General features: G+C 40.2%; 1 protein-coding gene across 1 annotated transcript in view; it reads right to left on the bottom strand.

Annotated features, from left to right (window-relative positions):
- Positions 1–15,527, bottom strand: part of PTPRR (protein tyrosine phosphatase receptor type R) — a 146,223-nt gene extending 130,696 nt beyond the window's left edge. Inside the window, exons 1-4 of the mRNA XM_027721955.2 lie at positions 15,429–15,527; positions 14,865–14,994; positions 14,642–14,776; positions 3,300–3,604 (exon numbers count right to left, since the gene is read on the bottom strand). Of these exons, the coding sequence (XP_027577756.2) occupies positions 3,300–3,604; positions 14,642–14,776; positions 14,865–14,994; positions 15,429–15,527 (669 nt within the window). The remainder of the gene's footprint in view (positions 1–3,299; positions 3,605–14,641; positions 14,777–14,864; positions 14,995–15,428) is intronic.
- Between the last annotated feature and the right edge of the window lie 1,565 nt (positions 15,528–17,092).

Raw genomic sequence — 17,092 nt, 5'->3', positions numbered from 1 at the left:
GAGTACATAGTTTCTGAGATCCAAAATAAAAGCTTACAAATAGACAACTCTCAAGTATTACGAAAGGATTATGTAATTCTGTATGTTAACCAAGCAATTTTCAGATGAGTTGGTCTTACATCATGTAGAGAGACAGTTAAACAGAACATATGGGTAAGCGCTAAGGTGTTTATAGAACAGTCAAAATGCTTCTAAGAGCTCTGAATTGTGCTCACTTCCCTCAACAAACTAGTTGAATTGAACACACCAACAGAAACAAACAACAGGAACTTAATACTAGGTAATGAGATGGAAAGCCTCTATTAAAATAAAACTCACTCCCAGAAAATAAATCCTTCTTCCTCCTCCCTTAGGCAAACAAGCACTACAATTTCCCCAGTTTCAGTAAAATTACTTCTTAACATGCATTCTTTATTGTTAGTCACAAAACACCCCTTTTTGACAGAATACCTGGAGAGTTCTTGGCTTCACGCACTCTGCTGTGCATTGGTAACATTTTTTTGTCAGATAGTTTAGTCCTTAGCACAAAATGTGATCTTGTAATAGTTCTACATGAGGCATCCATTCACCTTACCTTTCCACCTTTATCATGAAGAAATGGATCTTGAGTCACTGAAATTAGATTGAATTTAGTTTCCTCCCCTTTGCAGAACCAACAGAGCATTGATTTATTTAAAAAAAAAAAAAAAGAAGTTGCTGGTTTTCATACGAAATCCTAGTGTGCACCTGTCATGTAACTGGATTATAAGAAGCAATAACACTAGTAATTGCCCTTTCAAGTTGAGCAACCAACAACACTGCTAAAGGCTGGAACAAATAGGGTCAGCCAGGGCAAAACAACAAATGTTGACTCTTGCCTTACGTGATAAAAACCAAAAAGCAACAAGCAGTAAGTGCTAATTAAAAAAAAAAGAGGGAGCAATATATGAGCAATTCAAAACAAAACAGATTCTCTTGGCAATGACATTAACATCACAATCTTCTTCAGGTGACATTCAAGAAGAAGAAACAATATTTTGAAATACAGAAATGTGGAAGGAGCATGTCTGCTCTTGGATGATGGCAACCATCATGCTGTGGGACAGCTGCCCTTTTAAGGAAGACACCTTCAGAATTTCTGATGGTAACATAGTCCAATCACTGTCTGAGTCTCAGCATTTTGGCTTTAAACATAGGCTTCCCCAAAGACTTTTTCTGAAAGGATGACATTAAAAACAAACTAAAACCACTGTCCTTTAGTACATCCAGAGATAGTTGAAGATCCTAAGCAATAAACAGCTTTCATGTCATGATTAGCTCATGCTGCTATACTCCCCTTAAAGCACATATGGTTCTCAACCAGAACAGAAGGCTTTAGAGCAGCAGCTCCATCCTAGAAATGGAGTAGCAAAGTTTCATACTGAAGTCACTTAATGAGAACTTAATATAGATTTAATAGAGCTTTTTTTATGTGACTTTATGTGCCAATTGGAAATCTGCCTCATTTAGCTTTTAATGCAGGCACAGAGCCAGTCAGCTAAAATCAGTGTAGCCCAAGAATATTTTGCATGATTCTTCCACTGTAAGTTGAGAACTGCAGGCCTCCAAAAGTGTGCAAAACTCTACTCAAATAACAGGTCATAGGTAGGAATGTCATTTAATGAAAAAAATGAATGGCCATGCATATTCTGAGTTCCTTGCACTAATAGAAAGGTTTCACCTTCACAGGAGCTGAAATAATGCTTGCTATGGAAAGAAGAGAGCAGGTACCTTCACTATGGAGTTGGCCCTGCTGGCTTAGCCTAGCTTCGGGGCATAGATGTATCCAGCTTCTTTGGCATCTTCTCATCCTGATCAGTACCATTCAGTACTGGGAATCTGTTTGCAGTTTGCAAAGTCGTCAGTACCTTATTTTGCTCTGATATGGACACTTTCACACAACTGAATCTAGTCCACTAACGATGGACTAACTTATTTAAACTCAAATAAGGAGGTCTCATTCATATGGGATGCAACAAGTCCAGAGCATAGCTTTTTGAGCCTAGTTCCCTGATAGTACTTTATAATTATACTTTATATTTATACTTTATATTATAGAATTTAAATATACTACCATATTTATACTAACTTTATCATCAGAATAATAAAATTACTACTTTCTTTTTCCCCTCATTATTCTTTTCATTGTCACTAGTCTTTCTTGTATTTAGTGCATTCATGAGGGCAAATCTCTAGAGTACAGTACGGGGAACTCATACAGGATTCTGAAACACTTAATGCCCTAGTGTTCTATGCTCTCTCTTTTTTCTTTGTTTGTAAAGGCCATTCTCTTTTAATCTAGCATTTGCCTCTGTACAGAGCAATCTACAAGGTTCAGTTTAATCTTTATTAGTTCATCCTAATGAGTGCATGAGCCATCATGAGTGGCTCTTCTTCCCTCCAGGAATGAGAAAGATGAGCCCAATCTCATCTGCATAATCAAGTACGGCTGACTATGCACCAGCATGAGGCAGAGCAGTGTCCATGCAGAACACATACAGACTGCTGTGCACCCCACAAAGGACAGCTCTACTGACAGTAGGCTGCTCCACTGGCCTCAAGGGTGAGGATGCAGCAGGGTGGCACCAGTATACCATTAAACTGACATGCCCTTCTTTCCAGGAGGGAGCACTGCCATCACATTTTTGAGAATATGAAAGATCACATACAGAGTTAACTGACAGAGGAGGGTCCCCAGTCCATATGTCCCAGAAGAAGGATATATGGCCTAAACCAACAAAAACACAGTTTTCTTTTCTAAACCAACAAAACCACTATTTCTTAGCAAGAAATAAGCTTTTTTTCAAACCACTATGTAAGCATAATGGTGGATTTACCAGAGAAACAGAAGTGAATAAAAACTTTGTGTCTCTTTGTGACTCTTTTAAAGTCTCCCTGCCATTGTAGTATTGTTCCCTGAAGTACATTTACTTGTGCCCTATGCAGAATGAGTATAAAGCCCATCCAGTAAAAGTGATGCAAACATCAGGCAAGACAAGAGGATTAACAGCATTGGAGGCAAAGGTAAGTTCTTTAGCTACAGAGAAGCTATATTCTGCACTGATTCTTCAGATTGCTTGTTGATCAGAGTGAGCTTATAAGAATGCAAATTCCACTAGTATGGAAGAAATTCAAGACGTGGTCATTATTTAGATTTAGATTATCAGTCAGGCAGTGGAATACAAAATCTGGATACCCAAAATTACAGTCTGTCTATATTTATCTACAGGCATATTTATTCACAAAAAATCCTCCTCCAGAACCCAGAAAAAGTCACTTACCACAATAATCACATTCGTTGTAGGAATCGGGAGATTCTCCACTTCCAAATCTTGACCAGTCATTGCTAACAGATTAAGGGATGGGTCATAAACAGATCTGGGGAAGGCTGATTTAACAATTATTGCAGGGTGCAACTTGCTTATTTTGGTGTGGGAAGAAGAATGGAAATTTTTCTTGGAATCCTTGTAACTGTTTGTATCCAGACTTTTCTCCACACTCTGCACATGGTGATAAATAAACACAGGTTTTCCACTCTTTCGTTGATGAATTGCCAAAAAGTGGTCATTGTCTTCAGAAAGGCAGCCTGTAGAAAAAGAAGAATAAGTTTAGAATGTCTCGCTAAGCAATTCTGTAGATGGACGGCACTGGAAATTCAATGAGATCTTTGGGTTCTGTGAAATTTGAAAAGAATACAAGAATTCCATTAAACTCCCACAATGCATTTTCTATAACAACAGGTTAACAGCACTACAGAGTGTACTAAGTATGTGAACTGTATCCCACTCTTAAGTTGAATTTCACAGGGCTTTTTAAAATGTTATTTATACTTTTAGTCATGGTTACATTTCAAAAATTACATGAAAGAGCAGAGCACATGTTGAGCCAAGTTCAACTCCTTACTGGTATCAACTCCAATAGGAAAATATATGCAGCTGACTTTATGATGTATCTAATCACCCAATAACACCAAAGATGAGAATTGCAGTGATCATCTTTTATATATGGGCACTTAAAGAGAAAAGGCCAAGAACCAGATTAAAAAATCTGACTTAAACATGTAAGAAAGAGAAAGTTCAGAGAAGTCCATAATCATAACTCTGCATTCCTTGTTCAGCTGCTTATATCAGGAGGCCTTCTACTCCCTTGTGCCAAATCTTGTTATGACCCAACCTTCACTCAAGCATCACCTGGCCAGCCAGTGGAATATCTGGCTCTCTGAAGACGAAACAGAGGTGTGTGGATTTAGCCATACCTTGCATAACTCGGTGTTGGGCACAAAGAACTCTCTTAGATTACGGGACTGGAGACAGGGGACTCAAGCATTTCTCTAACAAGAACAGGCTGAGAGAGTTGGGCTTGTTCAGCATCTAGGAAACACTGAGAGGGGCCCTCATCAATGTCTGTAAGTATCTGAAGGGAGCGTGTCAGGAGGATGGACCCAGGCTCTTCTTGGTGGTGCAAGGCAATAGGACAAGAGGCAATGGGCAGAAACTGATGCACAGGAAGTTCCACCTGAATATAGAAAGAACTTCTTTACAGTGTGGGTGACCACGCACTGGAACAGATTGCCTAAAGAGGTTGAGGAGTCTCCCTCCCTGGAGATATTCAAGAACCGTCTGGACACAATCCTGTGCCATATGCTCTGGGATGACCCTGCTTGAACAGGGAGGTTGGCCCAGATGACCCACCGTGGGCCCTTCCAGCCTTACCCATTTGATGACTCTGTGATTATATGATTTTAACAAACTATGTATTAGTAAAAAATAAATTTTCTTTTGATAGACAAATACTTCCTGATGATGCCTTTATAAAAAGAACTAGGACTAAATTTTTATTTGTTTTTGGGTTTTGGTGGTTTGGGATTTTTTTTCATGGATGAAACATATTGAATCTTCAGAGCCTTTAAGCTGAACAGAATAGCTACAACAGCCCAGTTCAGTTCCCATTCTGAAAGACAGTGGATCTGACCAGAAAAATAGGCAAGGATCCGCTCCCTCACAGGTAAAAAGTAACCGAAGCTGCATTAGTCACCTCCTGGAAGAGCACTCTAAGAAACCCCTGTGGTACAAAAGGGACTTTATGTTCTGAGGGAAGTGAACCCAGAGAGCTCACTCTAATCAGCCTGGAATTTCCTCTACAGATGCTGTTGGAGTAAATGGCAATGTTAAATTTGGGAGCTGATTTTTAGTTAAAAAATATAAAATCTATGTTATTTTAACTCTTATAATGAGCTATGAAGAACAGCTTAGCACCAACAACATATTTCAATTCAGGGTGAACAAGAAATCATTTTGTGCTATTCAAACTGAATTTTTTCTCTGATTTTTTTGCTTCTGTAAGCAAATCAAAATAATCATTCATTTGCACTACTCAGTGCCCTTAGGAGGTTTCAGTGCAGGTAATTACATTCTGTTGACCTAATTTCCTCATGAAATTTCAGTTAGGGAAATCAAGGACAATACCTTATCTTGCAATGAGATTGCTATGCATCATTGGCATTCTCTGGCAAAAGTGGGTCTATGTCTGTAGGCGGTGAAGCAATTAAGAACATACATGAACAGAAAATGAGTAATTCTCCTCTTTTAAATGGTTAAAACAAACACAATTTCCTGGATGACCACTTTAGTCACATGTGTACAGCTGTTGTCAGGTTTTGATTGGGAAGATGTCTGAGAGCAGGAGAAAAAAAAAAGAGAAACTTCAGGGTATAGTCTTAAAGATGGTTGAATTTCAAAACTTGTTAAGCTTGATGGGATCTCATTAAGCTTTGTAGGTGTTGGCTTCATTGATAAAATCCTAAGGGCTGGCCTTAACTAGCAATTCAGAGAGTTGCATCAGTGGCGAAATGAAAACAAGGAAGCATCAGCACTTCTCATTGTCAACTACTTCTCACAGTCTCCTCTTTACTGGATTTATTTTTATGTCTCCTTCCCAGAAAACCAGTATTCCAAAACTGATAATAGATTATACACAGGAATGTAACCGCAGACACATTTGGTGTGTCCTCTTTGTTTCCTTCATTCCTGTTCCTTTGCTTCTGAGGGAGTCAAATCCCCTGTGATTCTCCTGAAATTCTTTATATCCAACTCACTTTAATATTCCAAGTTTCCCTCTTATTTCACTTAGTTTTACTGAAAGCAGAAAAATATTATAATTGACTAGCAACCCAAATTCTTCACTGAATAATATTTCTGATAAAACAATAGTTAAAGGAACCCCCTGAAAAGCTCACTTGCCTATGAACTCTCAGTACAGAATCACCATTTGCTACTAAATCCCAGCAGACTTCCTTCCATTAGATTGATAAATGTCACATCAGTAACAGGAGTCCCTGCAGCCACACATGGTCCATTGCAGTAGATTTTCAAGATGGACAACAAAATGTAGAAATGAGAAATTAACAAGTCTAACTACACAACATAACACTTTATACTCACAGAAAAATTTTTTCATTGGCTGACAGCAGGGAAGTTCAAATATGTTCCAAGAAAATTATTATGCTGAATTTGGTTGTCTGGGAAGTCCACATAGCCCCAGTATCGTAAGTAGGTTACATGATTTACAGTGCCCCATACGAAAAACTTCATTAACCCTAGTAGACTGTGTATAAGGTCCTAACCACAATCAGACTTCAGCTCTCGGACTGCCATGGAAGCCTCAGGTGACCTTAACAAGTAGGCCACTGTGAAGGAGCAAGATTCAGGATGGGAGAGATTCCAGGTGTGGAGAAAGACATACAGCAATTGACAGGACTTTATTATATGGACTTTAAACGTTCCAAAATCTGCCACAGACCTTTTCTGCTCACAGTATCGAAAGCCTTGGTGAGGTCGACAAAGGTTACATAGAGACCTTTGTTCTGTTCCCTACACTTCTCTTGCAGTTGTCTGAGAACAAACACCATGTCTGTGGTACTCCTGTTGGCTCTGAAACCACACTGACTTTCAGGAAGGATTCCTTCTGCTATAGCGGGTATTAGTCTGTTCAATAGTATTCTAGCCATGATTTTGCCAGCAATAGAGAGTAGAGAAATGTTAACTACTGGTAACTCCAGACATAGGACGAACACTGCTGTAGGTTTAAAAGACTTCTGTCTCTTTGGGGCTATGAAGATTGTCCCTTCTGGTGCAGGCAACAGGATCTCTCTTTGGCTTTACCTTTAAAATACACAAAATCTATTTTTTTATCCCTATTTCATCTACCTTACCAAGTCAAAAGAAAAAAAGAAAAAAAATAGAAAAAAAAATCCCAAACAAACCAGTAAACATATCAAAAGGAGTCAACATATCTGGTGGGAAATAAAAAAAATTTAAATTATGTTGAAAGCAAAAATGAAAACAAAAGCTGTCTGGAGACAGTACGCCTTGCATCTGTATCATCTAGTTAGCAATATGTCTTACGATCAGGAAAGGAGTACATCAATCAAACCTAAATCTCATTAGCATAAAGCTATGCTGTTCTAGCTAAACACACTGTTCAACTTTAGCATGGTGCACCACAAATTATTGACAATAGAATGCAGTTAAACGGTGGCTAAAATATGACTTGAACATTAGCTGGACAACAGAATATACTTTCAAAAGTGTTTTTGTGAGGTAAACCAGAGAAACCTGAAAAGGAAAAAATATGAATCCACTTGCTGCTTTGGTAACACATGCATGAAGAAACACATTGAAAATTTTGGAACTGACAAAAAAAATTCACCTGGGAAACTACTTTCCCACATATTACAGAGGGATTTGCAGGCTTTGATTGTTTCCATCATTCAGAGATTTGTGTCAGAACACAAAGCCTGATCAGATCCTTCCTTCACACCACAGCTTCCTCTTTCGACAAAACCTGTTGGAGCAACACAAATTAAGCTATTCCCTACCCAAAGCAGGCTGCTAGACCTAACAATCAGGCATACTCCTGCATAGCTTCTCACAGCCTCCTTCAAGCAGATAAATTTCTCATCCCTGTTGCTTTCAAAGCCTTGTTCATGAACAAAGATGAGCACACCTTATACAGGTAAGTGAAGCCAAAAGTTTATTGTTAGCATAATGAAAATCTTAACAATCTAATTCAAGAAGAATTGTTAGTCTAGATCTAATTTTTATAGAAAAACAAGGAATACAGAAAAAGTCACAATTATAGGAATGATACAATTTAAATTCTCTATCTCTTTCCCTGGTGTTACTATAACTTCATGCTTCTCTGGGTCCTCAGGTCAATTTTTTCACACTGGTGTTGTCAATCAGGGGATGTTATGAGGTGGTGTCAGCATCTGGAGTCCTTCATTAGGAGGAGTATGATGTTTGTGCTGATGGATTCTTCTTCCTCCTCTCTTCTTTCTTTCTCTTAGGGCCTTATATAAATATATATTTGTTTTCTAACATGCATTTATATCTACTCTTTCTTCACATGTTCTGTAGATTCATGTTACATCCGAATTTACAAAAAGTGGTGCCACATATGGATGTTGGATACTATCTCTTTGCTCTTCTTGTTATCTTCATTAACACCTAAAACCAGTTTTCTCAAACTCCAGGACTGCATTTTTACCTTTTACTGAGCTTTTTACAGCATGGGGTCTTCAGTGCCAAGATTGTGCCCCATCTCTTATCATCCTGTGCCTGCACTCCTCTACATCACATCCTGTGCCTCCACTCTCAGTGCCTCTGTTTTACCAAGCCTGTCTTATTGCTCCTGTGCAGACTAGACTAGAGTTTTACCACACAAACATAAACAAGATTAAAACAGATATGAATGCTTGATTAATTAGAAAAACCACTGCCAGGGCTAACACAAGTAAAAAAGGCAAGAAAGTTTGGGCAGAGCAGGCCTGACAAGTCCCAATCATGAGGCCTTGCAAACTCAGGGCTTCGTTACTAGCAATGGCAACACCTCATTACAGGGCCATGAAGTCACAGTCCTTCATAGGAAGGGTTCTGTGCTTTCCTAGCTAGGTCCTTTTTGATTAAAAGGCGAGGCCTTTTGCAGCAGAGGTACCCATGACACGTCAAAATTCACAGCAAGTAAACGACACTAGAGCTAAGCAAGCACAGGACAGAACAAATGAAAAATCTGGAAAAATATTTTTATTTGCCCCTAAACACCATGTTCAGAACTTTTGACCAAAAAAATCAGACAAAATCAATTCACACAAAATGCATGTTTTGCATGTGCGTGTGCAGGTGTATAAAAAACTCGTGTGTGTGTGTGTGTGTGTGTGTGTTATCTGTGAGAGCAAGCAAGTGCACACACACATGCACACATGATGAGAGTGGGAGAACATGCCCAAGAGAAGGAGAGATGGAAGAAAGGAGGGAGAGAGGGAGGGAGAGAGATGATTGCAAGGATTATTTCCCTTTCTAATAAGCAATCTGCTGAAAATAGAAACAACTGTAAATTGATTTTTGCTGAATTTGTCCTTTTCAGTAGGAGAAAAATAATGCCCTAACCAAAAATATCCACAGCTACAGTGAATTTGGATTAAGCATATGAGTTGTATCTTTTTCAAAAAGACACTTTGCATCTCGTTTCATAGGCCTGTTGCCTGATATATCAATACTGAAACTAGATACCACAGACCATTGATTTCACTAGGTCTACTCACATGAATTAAGAGATGAGCTAGTAGTCCCAAAGGCACTGAAGTATTCTGCCATACTTATGCCCCGGCACTAATGTACTGTACAGACTTTCTTTCCAGAAAGTGTGAGAAAGTAATGCATCAGTTTGCTAATATTGTGTTTACTGTCATTTTTCAAATGAAGGTTGAAGGTGGATAAATTCTGCTCTGCATAAAATGGATGTAAATGCATAGCATTTACATGCATAGCATGTCCATGAATTACATAGTATCTCCACAGAAATCCATAGCTGGTATGAAGGGAAGTCAACTTCAGTTGACTTCTTACAGTTTTGGCTCTTTTCTCAGCAGTAATATTGCTGTAGAAAATCCCACTGAGGATTTCTGCGCTTCTGATTAACTTCTTCAAGTATTTATTCCAAAGCCATGCTGAAAATCCTACAGGACAATGACTGTGCTTTATGGAGTAGGAGTCCTACCCCTCCTTCTATCTCCCACATCAAGCCTCATAACATCCTTGTGGAGGGGGGCCACCACTAAACACGGCCACACACTGTTATCTCATTAGCCTCCTTCTAGAGAGACATACTCCCCCAAGAGTCCAATTCATGAATTTTCAGCAACAATCCTACTTCACTCCCCAGAGAAGCTGGAACCAGCCTTTGCTGCCTAAGATGGTTCAGTCTTCTGATAATACAACAAATGAAATTAGTCAGAGATTCCAAGACTACAAATCTTGATCATTTCCTAATGGATGTACTGAACATAAACCTCTCACTGAAGATGATGCCTTTCCAAATTATGAATCGTAAGAATTTCCACACATAAAAACATTAAAAGAATCTCTTTTCCAACTAAATACTTCCTCAAAAACATGAAGTTGGATGCTGAATTATAAAACTATTTCTCCAAAACAGAACATTTAAAGAGACAGATGACTACCCTCTGATTACCCAAGACTCCACTAATAAAAGACAGAAAATTCTATTCTAGTAAAAACACCCACTCATGGGCAGCAATGTGTTTTCTAAAGAAGGCAATTATAAGTACCAGCTTCATTTACATTATGTTAGTGTAATGAAGCAGAATCCTTACACATTTTTTAAATCAATAGCTCCTTCACTTTCACTCAAAATGTATTTAGAACCTAGAATTATTCACTCACTAGTACAAGCTTACTGAAATGGATCTGATGGCAAATGCATTTTGTGCAGATCTCACCTCACCACTAAAGTACAGTCTCCAGCTTTTCTTATTTTTGTGATAGAGCTTGTGCTTCTATAGAAAATAGGCTCCCCAACACTTAAGTATAAACTGCAGTGCACTTAATTTCCAGCCATGAGAATACCACACAGTGCATGTTTGACCAGGAAAGCTGAACTCAGTAGAACTTAGTCAGAACACTCTGTGGACTGTGGTAACAATTAACTGAGAATTAGTCTAGCACATTCATAACATACATTTCTACACCTAGCGAATTGCACCCAAAGGAGTGTTAGTTTGTAGTCAAAGAAATTTCAGTTCTGATATAAGGATTCCTCCTGTTATTACAGCATTGCCCCAGGAAGATAAAATTCCACTATTTCCTACCCTGAATTTTATGTGATTCTGCTGAGGGGCTAGAAGAATGGATCAATCAAGAGGCTGAGAAAAGAATCCACATGCTTCCTCTCTGAAAAGGCTAGTGGGAAAGTATTGGTCTATGCTGACTTAAGGTTGGCAATGCATCTCTTCACTGATGAAGAGAATAATATAATCAGGTAACAGAAGCTCTTAGCAAGCTAATTTAAGGCCTTTGCACAAGAAACCATGGCTTAGATGACCTGACCAAATATTCAGTTGTTAACTCTTTGCTTTTCCAGGACCAGGATTTGTTCATCTCAAAAGCAAATTCTGCAAAAATGCTTTCTTAAAGAGAGATTTTTAATGTAAGGCAGGTGGTGGGTTGATATGGTGATTGTTAACTGCGTAAGTTTTTTTCTAGTCTAGTTGGTTTTCCTAGCCTATTTCACAGAATCACAGATTTACTTTTTCTCCCAAATTTCCTGCAACTGGATATTTAATTCATCACATATTTTAATTCCATTAATGAAACTTGTTAAAAAAGAAAATGGGGTGAAACAGGTAATTAATTGAGTAATCTGGATGACTCAAATGGCTTTCTAATTACAAGTTAATCTAATGCATCACTTGGTGTTTTTGCTACCACCTGCCATTCTTTTACAAGGAAACAATGCTTCCTCGTCTTTTTGGGAGATATTAGGTTTTTATTGCAAGAACATGAAATAAATCATACATACTAAAAGACAGTATAACCTTTGCTGTCGTACACTCTGTCATGCAATGCATAATGTAAGTTGAAGGTTCATGCTGACCTGTAATCAGTCACTACAAATTTAGGTCTTCCTGCAACAGCAATCTCTATATGGGCTGATTACTTCACCTACTGCACTCAGTGGAAGGGCCTAATTCTGTTTTCAGAGATGCGCACACAAGTGTCTGATTTCAGCTGGCAATATATGCGTATACTAACAGCACAATCAGATTTAATTTTCTGTTTACATGACTGTCGTGCTATATTGGAATCAGAATCTAAGTCAACCTAGTAAAACGGTACCTTTTTAAGCACATGAAAATTCCTGATCATGTTTTTGACAAGAACATTTTCTAGTTTTTGTGAGAATATATATGTGGCTACCGAAACACAGCTGTAGTAGAATTCTCTTTCCACAGGAAAACAGATTTGCTATATGACCTGGATTACCTTTCCACTACAAAGCACTACTTAAACACATTAATTCTTTTTCCTGTAGCATTAGCTCAAGTAAATGTAGACTTATGTTTTCTCTAAAATCTATTACCACCAACTGATATCAAGGGAGATTTTCTTAATATCTGCTGACAGTGTCTTTACCATTCTCTAGAAACATGCCTCATATAATTTCAGCCTCAGAACAAAAAGCCAAGCAGTTTCCAACACATTACACAAAAATTGACATTTGGGATCTCATTTGTGACCTAGCGAGTGGAATGCATTTGGTGATTTCACGTGAACCAAAGCTTCAAAATCACCATCAATAATTCATAAGTCTAGGCTATACATAAAAGACATCCATAGTGGTAGCCTGTGTAAGATTTAAGTTTTCTATTTGCAGCAGACGAAACAGAGAAATCTTAGCATGTTAAGCCTCCTTTGCCATTTCATTATTGTGACATCTTCAATGATTTCCAACAAGAGCAAGTTGTATGGAGGCCTGCCTTAGAGGAAGCACAGCTCTTGTGTGCAGTGGGAACTGTGCCCAATATGCAAAGGTTGAATTCAACTCCTGTCCATCCTCTCCCTTGTCTTCTGTGAAATAATTATTTTCCAAGATTGCCCAGGGAACAAAGTAACACCATATAAACATCTATTTTCATCTCTTCTTCTCATGATTAGAGACATTTGCATAATAAAGACCAAGGTCTCTTTGCAAGCATTCCCAGTAACAGCGAAACAAGTAAAACTCAGTAAGGAAAGTAAACAGCTTACTGGCAGAATATGGCAGTTTCCATTAGCAGCATAGGAAAATGAAGAACAACACAACTAATGCAAATTTCACTATTAATAGAGAATACACCGATAATAGAAGACATATTATGTCAAATAGAGGCTGTATGCTAATTTGGTACATATGGTCAATTTAATACATGTTGTAAAAGAACAATTCAATAGCATCTTAAGGTTTTTATTAAAACGGATCACAAAATGCTCCCTATCTTTCAGTCAATAATCTCTTGCACATATGAATATAAGGTATAACAGAATGAGCATCCTAACTATAGATATACAGGAAAGAGACTCCTGAGATTTTATGAAGTGTAGTCTAATATTCCAAGGCAATAAAATACCAATAACTGAAACAAACCACTTCTCCTGACAACAGGGGGGAAAAAAAAGCAAAAAGGAGTGCCTGCTTGCTGATGTATCCATATAAACAATTATTTTCATAATAAAGCTTAATTCAGGAGGGGAAGGAGAGGGTGGAAGAGAACAACATAGATGTTCATGTGTTTATGCAGTTCTTCTACATTAGAGACATGAAGTTCAATTATTTCTTTTAATGATTCTGCAGTAAGATAATGCAAATCAGTTGCACCTTAAAAATCCCTCCTAAAAGCAACATTACAAGGAGCAAAAGAATCAGTACCTGCACATTGAATTGTGGTTCCTAATTAAACTTAATTGAACTTACAAGCAATTTTCTACTTCAGAAGTAGCTAAGCCTGTCATAAATGATAAAACAAAGAAATTCTTCAACTTTACTTAATTGAGAACTTAATTCAATTATACAGTTACCCCAGATTTTACTTCCCTCCTAAGGATATATATGCTGAAGTCTGTCCAGGAGAGAGGGAGGCTCTGAACGACGAGCAGTTTCTCATGGCTTAGCGGAAGCATGAGATTTATGCCAGAAATGTAAGCTCCGACTACTGGAACGAAACTGGCAGTGGGACTTCATGTACGTACTAGGGCGCTCATCGTTCTCCGCATTTCTGAATGAGGCACACGTTTTGCCAGCAAAGCACAGAGAGGATTTATTAGCACCGCTACAGCCGAAATGCCTGCTGCTGTCGCAGCTGAAATTTCCTTTTCTAAAAACCCTGCTGCCACGAGCACATACAAGGAGCAACGCCTTCCCCCCAGTATTTAAAAATTAATAAATAAATGAATGAATAAATAAAAGAAGAAGAAGAGGGGATGTAGAGAGTCCCGATTTTCTGTCGCTGCCCCAGCCCCCGGCCAGGTTCTCGCCATCCGGGGCCGAAGCGCGGCCGCTCCGCGGGGCGCTCAGCGCGGGGCTCGCCCGCGGCCGCTGCTGTCCGCGGTGCTGCCGGGCGCTCCCGCCGCCGCCGGCGCCGGAGGAGTCCGGACCGGGGCAGCCGCCACCGGACAGGGACAGCCGCTACCTCCCGCCTCCCGCCACAACAGGTGCGCCGCCGAGAGCAAGCGGGTGCCCGCCGCCGTCTTGCCCGCCCCACTCTCCGGCCGGGGCCGCCCCCGCTCACCTGCGGTGCAGAGGTGGAGCAGGAGGCAGAGCGCCCGGAGGCACGCGGCCGCCCGCCGCCGCATGGTGCGAGCCGAGCCGAGCCGAGCCGAGCCGAGCCGAGCCGAGCTGGGCAGCGCCGCGACACCGCGTCCCACTCCCCCCGCCCCCGGCAGTGAGCATGCCTGGGAGAGCGCTGCGCATGCGCAGCGCCGCGCGGGCGGCTGCCTTCACCTGCCTCCTGCCTGGCGCAGGGTGAGGCGACGGGCGAGCTCGGGCGGTGGAATAGGGCGGGATAGAGCGGGATGGGGATGGGGCTGGAGCTGGGATAGGGAGATGGGGCAGTGCAATGGCCGCGAGGAGCCGCAGGGTCCACTATGAGAGGCAAAAAGAGATCTCCAGTTCCAGCCACATGTTCGGGCAGGACGCGAGAATGGGTGATGTGGGATGATTTCTCCCCCAACTTCCTGCTAAGTAGCAATCGGGGCTCCTGCTGCACTGGAACGGTGGGGATTGCGTGTCCCCGATATTACAGCGCCGATGAGGCTGATCTCAGGAGTTTGGGCATGTCTGGGAGGACTTTGACGGTGTGTGGGTTTATGTTTAGGGTGCAGGCAGTTCTCTTCAATGTGTTGTGAAACACATGTTGTAAAATAAGTAGTTTGCTAAAACTGCATGATGGAAATCACAGCTGATACAGAAATAAAGAAAAAACCACTGAACTCCAGGCAGTGATTCAGACCAGGCTGATGCAACACCTGCTCAGGAGACACTTTTGGAATTTGATTACATGAGTATCAGAGACCCACACAAAGAGGCCAAACATGAAGCAGCTCTGTAACAAGGTCATTTTCTGGAGGGTAACCTTGAGAGACAGCTGCAGATGTGTCACACGGCAAGTGATCCATCTTCGGGAGCCTATTGCTGGATGTGGCAAGCAGTGTATGGGGACAGTCAGGTCTGCAGCTGAAGTGATGCGTCCTAAGTAGAAAATAACAACGGTGATCAACAGAGCTTGCTTGCCTCCAACTGGCTTTAAATGAGCCTTCGTGCAGAAATTTTCTTCTTACAAAGATGGGAAGGGCTGCTCACGCCCTGATATCTAGATGCAACTGCATGTGTGACTGTACATATGCAAACGAGCTTCCTTTGCCAGCCCCCACACGACTGTTCACACACTTAAAGACAGTCAGATCATTCAGTTGACAGCAATGTAAGTGAAGAAAGGCTTGGGTTGGAAGACAGCGCTCGATCTTGAGCTCTGCCGAAAATGGGGAATTAAAATGATCAAGGGTTTTTTTTAAGAAAGAATAGTATTTGAGCCTTGTCATCTCAGTCATATCTTTTGTAAGTATTGTGCCTCAGATGCCCTGCTAAGTTGTGAGATTTCTGCTGCTTCCTCTACTGTGATGAGAATTTGCTGCGGGTATGTACACATCCTGTTCCAGTTTAATCCTGTTAGTTCTGACTAGTAGAAATAAAAGCTAAAAGGAGTGAAAGAAAGAAGTCTTATCTGTGTGGTGCACCCCACTTGTGCCCCTACAACTGCCATTCCTATGTGCCCATGCCTCAGAGGTACACATATAGGCAAAACAAGTAGGGGACTATATTTACTTCCCTCAGTGAGTTGTGCAGTACAAACTACAAGTTAGCCAACTTCTAGGAAAAGATTAAAGAAAAATTTACTTTCAGTCCTCTGAAAGTTTTGTTGGTTTTTGTCCACAAGTCCTCACCCTTGTGTGTTCTTTGTAAGGATTTAGGGTCAAATATGTCAACAGGATAACTTCACTGAAGCTAATGGTATTGATTTTTCCCCATGTGGTTACAGATGAGGCAGCTGTGGTTTCACATGATTGAGTGCTGTAGCATTATCTACTCACCTCACTTGCAGAGCTCTAAGGCACAAAAACCGGATGACTCACCACTACCCTGTTAAGGAAATTATTTTCCACTGAGTAAATGTCTTGAGATACTGTTTTGAGCCCACATCCAAGAAAACATTTAGGCTTCCAACTCATGCATAAGCTAAATTCAGTGGGAAGCTAAGACTAAATGATTTGCTGAATTTTATATCAATGCATCCTTTTTAAAAGGCAGTCTTGTCAGTGCAAAATGGAAGCATTACTGTGGACTGGGAAGCTGTTACACAGAAAGTGAGCTAACACATGTTGCATCAGTTTGAATTCTCTAGTTTCACTGATTTTTATTTATTTATGTTCCACATACAGAACATGATATTAACTGTGGAGATCATTACTGTGAGGCTTATAAGAGAGTGTATTAAGTCTAGAGCTGAATTAGTTTTCAGCCTAATACTGAATATTATCAATAATTATAAGTGAGGGAAATGGTGTGGAATATTGCTAATTCTTTTCAATGTTTTTTCCATAGTATCTTAGTCTCTTCTGATGTGACAGATTGAACATGCTGCTGAGAAGTCACACTTGATATTGGTTCCAATTAAAAGAGACTG

Source organism: Pipra filicauda, unplaced genomic scaffold (assembly GCF_003945595.2).
Source record: "Pipra filicauda isolate LSUMZ 115617 unplaced genomic scaffold, ASM394559v2 scaffold93_size3172892_pilon, whole genome shotgun sequence".
Taxonomy (NCBI): domain Eukaryota; kingdom Metazoa; phylum Chordata; class Aves; order Passeriformes; family Pipridae; genus Pipra; species Pipra filicauda.
The sequence above is the reverse complement of the archived record's forward strand: the minus strand, read 5'-3'. Positions and strand labels throughout refer to the sequence as shown.